The sequence below is a fragment of the Microchirus variegatus genome (assembly GCF_963457635.1).
Source record: "Microchirus variegatus genome assembly, chromosome: 2".
NCBI classification, from domain to species: Eukaryota; Metazoa; Chordata; class Actinopteri; order Pleuronectiformes; family Soleidae; genus Microchirus; species Microchirus variegatus.
The window spans coordinates 23,793,358-23,805,113 of NC_139803.1; the positions used below are offsets into that span (position 1 = coordinate 23,793,358).

Consider the following 11,756-nt stretch of genomic DNA (forward strand, 5'->3'; position numbering starts at 1 on the left):
TGCAACAAGAATGAAAGGACTCCACTTTGATTGTGCATGTGTGATGGCTTTGACACGAGGCGTTCATAGCGACACCTTTTTTCTTTTTTTTACCAGCAGGTTTGACATCTGTACAGTCTGGTCGAGGTATTGCAAGAATGATTAGCACGTGAAGTTGGCAGTTTCCCAGCTGTGCATGAGGAGACCGGAAACACACGAACACTTTACGTGTTCAGGAGAAGAGGTGAACTCTCCAGCTGTGATGCTGGAAGATATGAACATGCTCATGCCACAGTTTCTCTGAGCATCAGTAAACACACACACTCCAGTAGTATAAATAGGGTGATGATTGCGAGTCTGTTGTGACGTCTCGTGAGTCTCGCCCTTCTCCTTTTTATATCTTTTATTTCCTTGGTCCTAGAAACTGTCGCTTGAACAGATAAATCCTCTGAATAGTCTTTGTACAGAGTTCCCATGTATTGTCCTCAAACTAATTAGTGTTGCGTAGTTTGCTGTTGGAAACCAAGGACGCCGCCTGAATGACCCTGTAGCGCTCTCTGAGGTTTCGCCTCCTCACATGTTCGTTCGTGATCTCGATGACGTTTCCTACGGGGAACCAGCCTTTCTGACCGTCGGAGAGACGGCTCCCCTCATACCAGCCTGTGGGGGGGGGGGGGGGGATTGGGAGGAGGAGGGGGTCGAAGGGAAGGAGGAGAACAAATAGGGGGAAGATTGGAGGTGTCTGTATTGCTCATGCAAAGAAATGAAAACCAAATCAATAAACTGCTATGGTTGAGGATTGACGCAAGTTATAAGGATCGGGGCGTATAAGCGAGCAGAGTGAAGGGAGGCATGTTAATGATTGACTTTTATCAAAGGATTCACATTAAAAGAGATGGTTTTATGCAACAAACAACATTATTGTGATTTATATTAGTACAGGCACACACGCGTCAAAGCTAAACAAGCGACTCTGTCCCTGTTCGTTCTTACCCTCGTTCGTTTTGCGGATGACATTGACGATCTCCGTGGGATCCAACGTGAGCTCGTCTGCCTGCTGGGCGATGTACTGCTCCACACACTGCACCTGTGGACAGTCTGACACACACACACGACTGTAAAACCTCATCTCTCTAAAACCGATGCTTTTTGTGTGTGTGTGCATGTTCTCACCCCAGTCGTCATAAATGACATCATCTTCATCTGTGGCCGGGTTGGTGGGGTTGGGGAAGGCTGCCAACCACCTGTGCATGTCTGACCTGTCCACAGAAACAGTTTTTGTTTTTGCCGCAAAATCAAAGTCTTGCATTCGGTTGACATGTAAAAATAAAAAAAGGAGGACTCACTGGGAGGGGGCTTTGATCAGCCGCTCCATCATGCGTCCCTGGTGGTTTTCCAGCAGCGTCAGGTTGAAGCAGTGCTCGTAGGGGCTGCCGCTGCTGCTCCCGCCTTCCTCTAGTGGCTGAACCTGCACCAGAGAGCGATGGGCGTGATCGACGACAACAAAACGCTCCGCACTGTTTGAGGTAAAAGAGAGTTATTTTTCACTCGATTAATTCTCAAGCTTCAATGGAAAAGGTTCACGTTCAAACTATTATTACTATTTATTGAAAATAAAACGGGCATGTTGCATCAATTTTGTATTTCTTCTACGTCATGAATGGCATCCCCTCTCACATCTCCTTAAACACCACTTCCTGTTGCTTTTGAGGAAGTGGAGAGCAATTTCATCGAAGTGGCTTATCAACAGAGAATTTATGTCACATACCAGATGAGTGAATACAGAGATAGGTGTATAATCCACTCCATCTACTAGGTTAATTATAGCCATAAATTATAATTCAATAATCTTGAATGTGATTATGATGCTGGTAAAGTAAATAATAGATTTGTTATATCTTGAACAAGGTTTAATATCACTTAAATAGTCAACACAACATTATCATTTATAAGAAGATATTCTTTATTGTGTAGGATCTAAAAAATAACTTATGTTTAGTGTTAATTATTGAGCATCAGTGTTGAAACACTGCCTCACCCCTTCTTAGCAGCAATGACGAGCAGATCATTGAAGAGGAAGAGGTAGACAGGAGTGAACTTGGCCCTCATGTTGAAGAGAGTTCCTCCTTTGGACATTTCCTGCAGCTCTCCCTTCTTCTCCAGGAATCGATTCTGAGAGATGATGGGAATGGCCTGGTGATGACAGGAGGGCAGAAACACTTCACACTCTTTCAAAATAAGGAGTTTGGGTGCCCCTGAAATGCTGTCAGTGTTGTGAAAATTCTCTGCTGCTGGTGAAGAATGAAATAAGAGACTTCTGTCGGCCGACAAGGTTTTATTTTCTCTGCAAAGAAAAGGTCAATCTTCACACGAGTGATCCTATCTGGAGAAAGACCCAGAGCATAGTGAGCCCTCCGCATTTATACCTAAGCAACTCCCGCATTCCTCCAATAGACAAAGGGGTCTGCCTCTCCAGGCCGTGTTTTCACACCTCTTTGACTACTGCAGGTATCGGGAAGCCGACTCCCTGCAGATGTTGTAGGAAGGTGCAAGTTCAGTCTAGACATCCTAATTACACAATATACAATACACGCTACACAAAATGACCTGGTATTCTGTGTTAGGAAAGGGTGATCGGCAGTTGTAGCTCTGAGACAAAGAAATTGAATTTACCATTACATTAGACATGTATATAAAAAAAAATGTGTTGCCTGTATTTACCTTGAGCTTGTCAAACTCCAGCGTTTGAGAGATAAGGATCAGCTCCTCCATCTGCCTCATCTTTCCCACTTGAGTGTTGCACTCATCAATGATCTTTGAGCATAACAGAGATAAAAATGATTGCCTGATGAGTCAAGAGTTTAATTCACGTTCCACACCTCATTTTGCATACAGTTGCAATTATACAAATCTGGCTGTGTCTCTTTGGGAGTATCGTGTTCTTTCTTTTGACGAGAGAGAAGAAAAACCCTATAACTTGCAGTGTCATTGTCCTCACTGACATGAATGACTCACTGTCACTGCAGAGCTAATTCAATAGGAAATCCTTCATGGAGACAATAGCTGACATGAATTTTCCAGAGGCATGCGAAGCATTTGAGAGCTAAAATATATTGACTTGTCAGCAGAGACGACGAGGAGTGAGGGACATTTACCTTCGACATAGAAGCTAAAGCCTTGGAGGCAGTCTCCTCCTCTGTCGTCCCCTCCTTTGTCCTCTTCAGGATGTTCTGCAACGACAAACAACAACTTTTCCATCTCTGCAACAGACAAACAGCATCAACCGCAAGCATTTTTCCATCCAAATCTTTAAAAAAAAGGTCATAAGGTGAAACAAGGTGTGTTTAACTGTGTTTGCTTGCGGGTCAAGCAGTAGTGGCGATTGTATGCGGGGCAAGAATTCCAGAATGCTGGAATGAGGACATTCCACGCTACAACAGACCGTGATGAACTCGGACTACTGCCTTTCAATTGCTCAGAGTCACGTCGACAGGAATATTTGTGGCGCTGTGTTTGCGAAACGTTTTTCAAGTCATGCAGAGGCTAAAGGAATTGTAGTCACGCACCAGTGACATTTCCATGTCACTAGACTAGTGTGATCTTTTACTTGCTTGAAAGGTAAAAATTCATAAAAAGTAACAGTTGCACACTGACTTAATCATTTCTTTTTCCAAAAAGTGCTTAAAACATTTCTCTTTATACATTTGAAAACGAATCAGTGCTGTGTATTATTTAATGTGTATGTGTATCAGCCATAATTAATTTGATGCATTACACCTGGGCTATTCAATTCAAAATGGCTGCCAACACGGCAAGCTAGAGCAAGTAGATTAACCTAGCTTAACAAAAACAGAGAGAATCACTGTTCGGGAAAGGTAAGAAAATCTTATTGCCTTTTGAAGATTAACTTAATGTGTCAAACCAACAATATAACGGTTTACGGTTACACTGGGAGTATTTATTGGTGTCTTTAAGCTAAACCAAGCCCCCTGGCTGTGTTTGATTAAAGCTGTCCTACCTCAGTTAGCATCTTGATGCGTGTTATTCGCTGGAAAGGCAGCAGCAAGAAGGACATGAAGGGTAGCCGCTGGCACTGGGGCAACTCCTGGAGACGATTGATGACAGTAGCAAACTGCGTGTTGTTCTTCCTGTGGGCGCACATCGAGTCCACATGGTTAAGTATGCACATGTTCACCTATTCATAGATCTAAACGCTGTTCATACTATCTTATTTTGTGTGATTAGAACTGTTGTGTAAGAGCCTGTACTTTCTTACTTTTACCTTAGTAAAGATGTTGAATTAGTACTTTAGCACTCTCAAGCTAAAAAAACAACAACTCATATTTTAAAGCTTAAACTAGAGAGAAGAGTGACATTTTTTCTTCAAACCAGACCAGCAGGAAATACTGATTCCTACACTTGTGTCATCTTTGCGTCACATCTGCAACAGCATACGGACAGACACACAGACAGACACACAGACAGACAGACAGACAGACAGACAGACAGACTGGTCTTCCTTACATAAGTGCAGTGAAGGTCTTTTCTTGGTAGATCTGGTTGCGAACGTAGTCAATGTAGACGGGGAACTTGTGTTGGGCGTGGTAATGAATAATATCGCAGATATCAGAGAAGATTACGTCCTTGAATATGCGGTCCTCCAAGTCCTTCAAGAATCTGTGGAATCAGACACCAAAGTCTTTTACTAAAAGCAGTTCTTAACCTCACATACACCAACATGACCTTAGTACATTTCAAGTCATAAATCTCTGTTTCCTCTCTTTCACCTTTATCTCACGTCATCCTTGCTTATGCCATTTCTCACCTCTCGCTGACCTCTCGCACCCTCAGGATGTTGGAGAAGAGAGTCTTCTTGTCCCTGATGATCAGCGTGTCCTCCAGCTCCCGGCTGTCCACGAAATGTTCAGTCAAGACTCGCAGGGATCGAAGGTAAGAGGACTCTGATGTCAAAACCTCAAACATACTCTGCCAGGAGAATCAACAAAGCACACACCCTTTTATATTTATTGATTATTTATTGGTTACCTAGTTCGAAAAAGCTTAAGTTCTGGGGTTTCTTTTTTTGTAAAAGCTTTCATAAATTTCATATGTGGTAAATCAATATTATGTTCCAGCAGTGAGTGAGTGAGTAGGGAATATGGAGCTCGATCTGTACAAAAACATTGCATTATTACTTTGAGATGTGATTTACAGCTGAATACGCATCTACAATTTCTCTCCACCTTGCCTCATTGATTTTTCTCGATGGGAGCACTCCTCTATACATTAGCCTCTCCTCTCTTTAAGCCTCTCACCTCCTGGTACTTGCACTGTCCGGCAGTGAGCTGCTCAAGCACTCCACTGTCCCGTACAGCTGGGAGGTCCTGCCACAGCGTGTTCTGCGCTGGTGTAGCTGCTTGGCTGCACCTGGGGGGTCCAGTCCCAGTCCCAGTCCCAGTACCAGTACCAGCCCCGGAGCGACGGATGTTCAAATCCATAGCATAGTCCACGCTGGCCTTACTGATGTTACGGCAAACTGTTTGCCGGCGGATCTCCTTGTTGATGACGGAGGCGCGGTACGTTTGGTAGAGAGGCTCTTTGAGGGGAAAACAGCAGACAGAAAATTCAGCGTGTAAACGCAACACATGATACAAACACTTCATAGACAATAGCAGTGAGGTACATATTGAACGAGTAACACCATCATTAGAACTACATGGTCCATGGGTATACAGTATATGTTTGGTATGTAGCGTATGAGCATCTGTACGGTAAAGGGATGGCTCCATACCATTTTTAATGTCGGATAATCAATATCACAGCCTAAGTAACCTCCAAGACCATTATCAGTCATCTTTTTGACAAAATATTTTTTTCTTTGGATTGTATCGGATTTTGCATTTTACTTTTACCCGCATCCGATTGTCTGTGTTGTATGTTTTTTTTTCTTCTTTTTATATTCTGTTTGTGACCGGTGGTGTTCGTCTTACCATCCTGTAGACGGGACTCGTAGCAGAACAAAGACTCCCTCCTGAATGAGCTATTTCTGAAACAGGAAGCACGGAAAAGGAAGATCACCCAGTGTGGTGTATCAACAAGAGAGTTATTTATAACTCCAAGCACAACAGATATGCTAAATTAAAGGCCATAATAATGGGCAATGTCTCCACCAGGATTATTTCCGATTTTGACAACACAGAGCTGGCATCAGTCTTTTCATGTGATTTGTTGACGTAATACTGTCAGTATTATCCTTTATGCAATGGACAAGGTAAAATGTGGTGTTAGTAAAAACTCACAGTTCTTCCACCAGGTCATCTTTATCTCCTTCATCTCCTCCATTTGCTTCTTCTTCTAAAAAGACAAGTCAATGTTTTCAGTTCAATTAATGATTTGAAAGTCATTCATTATCTCATTTTGGGGGCAAAGATGAAACTGTTTGTTCTGTCCAAACCTTTTTTCTGGAAGAATGTTTGCAGTGAGACGCTGCTGAGCCGCCGGGGGTCAGTCTTTGGTGGTGGAGGTGGGGCTCTCAGTGGCACGATTGGTGGAGTAACGGCTCGTTGGGGGCTCATCCTGCTGGGTGACGACGGCCGCAGGGCCCGCCATTCCTCCAGGGTGGGCTGAGGGAGAGGGATGGCACCTCTGTGCACTGGCACAAGGCTGCTTTTGTCTGGAATCATGGGCACCCTTGGAGGAATGGTGGGTGGGGTGGGGTCATCATCCATCTGGAAGTCAGATGTAGGGTCTGAGATGCTGCAGGTCAGTTTAGAGCGACGAGCTGGTTTGCGCACCTTGATTAGAGGAATATCCAGTTCCTTACATTGAGCTGAGGCGTTTTTACACGGCGGGACCACGAGTGTGGTCTCGTAAATATTTTCTTCTTCTTCGTCTTGGGTGGGGCTTTGAGAAACTGGAGGTGACTTAGTTCGTTTGGGGGGAACAGGGGGAGACTCGGAGCGAGTGACACTGAGCGAGCTGAGGACATTGTGAGGCCCAGGGTCCGACCGCCTCCTGATACCCTCAGCAATCAAAACGTCCAAAGTCTGGTTGAACTTCTGCTTTTCTTGGGTCAACACCTCACTCTCCTCAACCTCAGATATCCCATCCTCATCTCCTACTTGACTGCTCTCTTCCCCTCCTAGCTCCACATCCTCATACAATTCCCCATCCTCCATGTCCTCCCCATCCTCCCCGACCTCCCCGTCCTCACCATCCTCTTCCACCTCCTCATCCTCCCTGTCGTCCTCAACCTCCCCCTTTTCATCACCCACATCAGGCTCATCCTCCTCGATAACCTCCAGCTCAATATCTTCCACATCCACTGGGACCCACATCAGTCTCATGCCAGGCCGCTGGAGGTGGCACACACAGCTGCAGTGTGGGTCACAGCAGGGACTTAGACTCTCGTCTGAAGTGTGCTCTGTCTCCTCTTCACCTCCCCCAATCAGCTGGACCTCCACTTCCTTTCCATCAGGCTCTGGATCAAATTGAAGGAAAAAAAAAGAGATTAAGAGCTTTTATTTTTTTTGTCTCGTCAGCGGTTCATCGCTGCACACTGTGGAAGTGTTGTCTTCAAATATTCATGGAAACTTTGGATCGTTGCAAAGGAAAGATCCAATATTGGCGAGAGGAAATGGAGGATGTGGAGAAAGTATGACGGTTAAATGGGACAAAGAGTACAACACTTTCCACACCAGTTAGTAGAGATTGGAGTAGAGGAAGAACAGGAACAAACGTTTTCCTTTGATTCACTTTTTAGTGTCAACTATGCCTTTTTCATTGTGTATTTTTTTTTTTTTTTTTTTTTTTAAATAGTTAGATAAAGATGCAAAGCAGATCCATACTGATGTTAACTACAGCAACACATGGCCAATAATATTGTATGTCATTGTATTACTCATTTAACAATTGCATTAATTTAATGAACTGTTTGTTGCAGCCCAAATCACTAATAATAATCTAGACAATACTCCCTTTTCAAAAAAATCAATAACGGCCTAAATAAAAAGCTTTCTGTTTTTCTGGGAACCAAAACAAGGAAGTGATTACATGTGCTAGCTTGAAGAGGGAGCTGTTTAATCAAGACCCAGACCCAGCAAGGAACATCCCACGCTCTATCAGACTGAAAGTAGAACCAAAAAAAAATCCAGTTTATGACAGTATAATCTCGAGGCAATGAATGACCTTTACTTATTTAAACTACAAACTGAAACACAAACCCCATTTCTCAACCATAAAACCAAAAAGTTGTATGAAGACTGAATAATTAGTCAAACTTGTCCTCATAAAGATAGAATTGCTCAACTCTCAAACACACATAAACATAAGTATGGTGTGTGCAAAGCAGGCGATCAGCTGACTGACAGAACCTGTTCATGTCAGTTGGGACAGATTAGCACCACACCTGTCTGTGACAAACACCTTGACTATGCTGCGGGGGAATACTTTTTCCTTTTAAAGTTAGCAACACTGATTTCATCAAACATGGCACCGTCGAACATCAAGATAAAGTGGTGAGCCTTTTGTTCAGTGGCTAAAATTGGCCTCCCTGCTAGCAGCCATGTTATCTGTGTGAGTGTTGCACTTAAAAAAGGGGTTGTTCGCCGATCAGTGAGCATTGGACCTTTTTTAAAAAAAAAATTGTCCTATGTTCCCTGTCACATACAATGCGTGGAACTTAGGACCCGGAGAACATAGGTACGGTCCCCTTAAAAAACACCCCATCAGACACAAGCGCACACACAGGCAAGGGTTTAAAAATACACACACACACTATTTTGTGTCAAATAACAATGTCCCATTGATGGATAATCAATTTTCTATCACAGTGGGATTGATCCAACCCCTTGAGTATCATCTGGCCTTTGACCCACAGCTCAAAAGCTCCAGTAGACAGCTGTACTGTATATACAAGTCATCATGTGGCACCTAATCTTTCTAATCGTGAGGGATACAAGAGCTAATTCCAAAGAACATAAACATGTGTTAAAAAGTTTAATACTAGACTGACAAATCAGTTGAGAGCACAACCTTCTTTTTAGCCAAATAATCAAATACTGCATTTTTGTCCTCACTTCAACCCGATGAGCACATAACTGTAGAAATCAAATCCACTGTACCTGATCGGCTGCCATCCAAGCTGAGGAAGCGACTCCTCTTCATCGGCAGCGGAGGAGCCTGCTCTTCCTTAACTTGATGCTGCAGACTTTGGCGCCCTGGCTTGGGCTTTGTTGACGGAGGATTTCTGACCTTCTTAGTCGTTTTAGGCTCTGAGGTCCCATTGGTGGCTTGTTGTTCTGAAGCAGGCTCATGTGTGCTGAACTTGTGTACAATCCTTTTGACTTTGCCACCAGACACACCGGTGCAGCTGCCCCTGTCTCCCAGAGGAGGGGAGCTGGCCTGCGTCGCAGGTTTTGGCGGGAGCTCTGGTTTGGGTTTGGCCTCAGATTTGAGGGCTGAAGGCAGCATTGACGTTTGGGATGCGTCCTGGACAGACATGGCAGCTGGAGATGGACTTCTCTTACTGTGTGTTTTACTCTAATAAGCCCTGACCTATCAGGGGTCAGGCTGTGAGGAAAAGGGTCAGTGATAGCACGTCATCACCACCTGGTGAATACAGAGAAAGGAATATTTAGTTCAATATGAAATACTGTACACAAAAGTACTGTATATAAATGATTTCTCGCAGCAGCTTGAACTGTTGTGTTTCCTATGTTAAAGCAGAAACTTACGACACAGACAGTTTCAACATCAATATTCCATGTAAAAACGGACCACCTACATTACCCACAATACAGCTTGCTTGACTGCCAATGGTTGAAAGTGCCCTTTAACACTCCAGAGCAGAGCAGTTTGTAAATCTGAGCGAACACACAACCATTTAAAAGATGAAAAAGAAAGCCTTTCAGCGTTTTTGTTTTATGACCAAATAACAAAAAGCAAACAAGTGTTTCAATTTCAGTATAATCCTTAGGTCAGACATGGAGAGCTCAGTGCAACAAATGTTCCACTGTAAGGCCTCAGAGGAAAACTGGACTTTGCACATTACAGAGCTCGCTCCTTCTCTGTCGGAATACACTCCCACAAATACGACCTGAGGTACATAAAACTAGAGTCTGTTTATTGGACTACAAGGTGACGCAATGTCAGGGCAGATCCAGCTGTGGCTTCCACGCCACAGGTTTTCCACTGTGATTCCCGGTACAATTTCTGACCCTGTAATTTCATGACTCAGAAGTCAAAAGCACAACTTCCTCGATTTCATTTTCTGCTCCAAGAAAAGACAAGGGGGCGTGTCCGCATGATCAGAACAGGGACGTACTCGGTGCACACCTTGAATAATTTCAGCTTGGACTGGCTTCAGTTTCTGTTTGCTGCTGATTAAAACTGCAGTATGCATGATCATTAGAAAGTATGCAATTGAATTATTTGATTGTTTTATGTTGTATGCCAATTATTAAAAAGCAAAACACAACAATTCGTGTCACATTTTGATGGCATCGCACATGATAATGTTCCATCTTGTTTTAAATCTGCAACACAAAAATATATTGACCTGAAGCTTGACCTCAAAGGTTGTATGGCTAATCAAATTATGGTAATGCCAATATCTGTCAGAAATAATAATACTAGAATAGAAACTGATTGAATGCTAATATTATGGTATCATGTCTCTCTCTTGTCATGAGTCCCTCCCTCCAGATTAGCATGAATAGAAGCAAATGCTTTATACGCAACAGCCGACCCAAAGCAATCTCTCCATCTCTGACAGAAGTGACGCAGGTTTTTACGATGTGGATTGTCCAACTGTTATTCAGATGTCGCAAACGAAATGTGAACTGCTCTGTGATTGGACAAAGTCATCAGTCTTTGCTTAGATTTCCCTTTATGTTTTAACAGAGGCTAGAAGAGGGGGCAGAGGTCAAGTTCTCAGGCAGATCACTTGATTTACAGGTTTGCTTCAAGAGTAATATGGGATTATTCATCAATAATAACATATTCACACACTTTATGAGGTAAACGAGATGCTGCTGTTGTCCATCTAATGTACCTAATACCATCTAGTGTACTACCTAATGAATGACCCATAACACCAGTAACCAGTATAACACACCTCCGGAAGTTATTTTTGTATTGTTATTCATGATGCAATGGTTGTATTTCATTAATAGTTAACCACAATACAGTTGTTGTGAATAATCACTTTCCCCGTCAACTGTTGCCACAACAGTCTGAATAGCCTTAAGCATGTTGGAGCTGTTGTAGCTTTCAGCCAACGTGGGTGTGCAAGTTTGCACACCACTTTCACTGAAACCCCCCAAAAGATTTGTTGTGCAGGCGCCAAAATAACCCGCTCACTTCTCCTGCTCATGATCATAATTTTAATCAACAGTCCTTTAAAACATATATGCATATATAAGTTATTATAAGATAAAACAAAAACAAATCACGATCAGGACAAGTCTGAAAACGCACACAGCACACTCAAACAAATGTCCATATTCAAATAAACATTGAAATGAGGCAGTCAAACTAACCACTCTGAGCCCGCCCTTTGAATGTCTATGAAAAGACACAGGGTGAAATTCAGTTTCCATTCTGGGTGACCAAATGTCCACGCTGCAGATTCCACAAACCATATGTTTTTTTTTTGTTTTTTTTAAATGCATGTGCTACAGCTGATGCAATATCAAACCAGAGGAGAGTTCCTCTTCTTCTGACTCATGCAGAACAGGGAGCAGGGATATGATAGTGTATTGTGTGACTCTTAAAGG

The 11,756-nt window shown here is 43.1% G+C and overlaps 1 protein-coding gene across 1 annotated transcript; it reads right to left on the reverse strand.

The window, feature by feature from the left end:
* Positions 1-458: 458 nt before the first annotated feature.
* Positions 459-9,480, reverse strand: arhgef15b (Rho guanine nucleotide exchange factor 15b; the record flags this gene model as incomplete). Its single annotated transcript, XM_083905779.1, has 15 exons — positions 459-639; positions 973-1,077; positions 1,153-1,238; positions 1,326-1,496; positions 2,018-2,172; positions 2,701-2,793; positions 3,135-3,209; positions 3,998-4,127; positions 4,504-4,656; positions 4,805-4,965; positions 5,295-5,575; positions 5,970-6,025; positions 6,279-6,333; positions 6,434-7,459; positions 9,102-9,480. The coding sequence occupies 15 exons, from the start codon at positions 9,478-9,480 to the stop codon at positions 470-472; spliced, it is 3,096 nt and encodes a 1,031-aa protein (XP_083761905.1). The 3' UTR covers positions 459-469.
* Between the last annotated feature and the right edge of the window lie 2,276 nt (positions 9,481-11,756).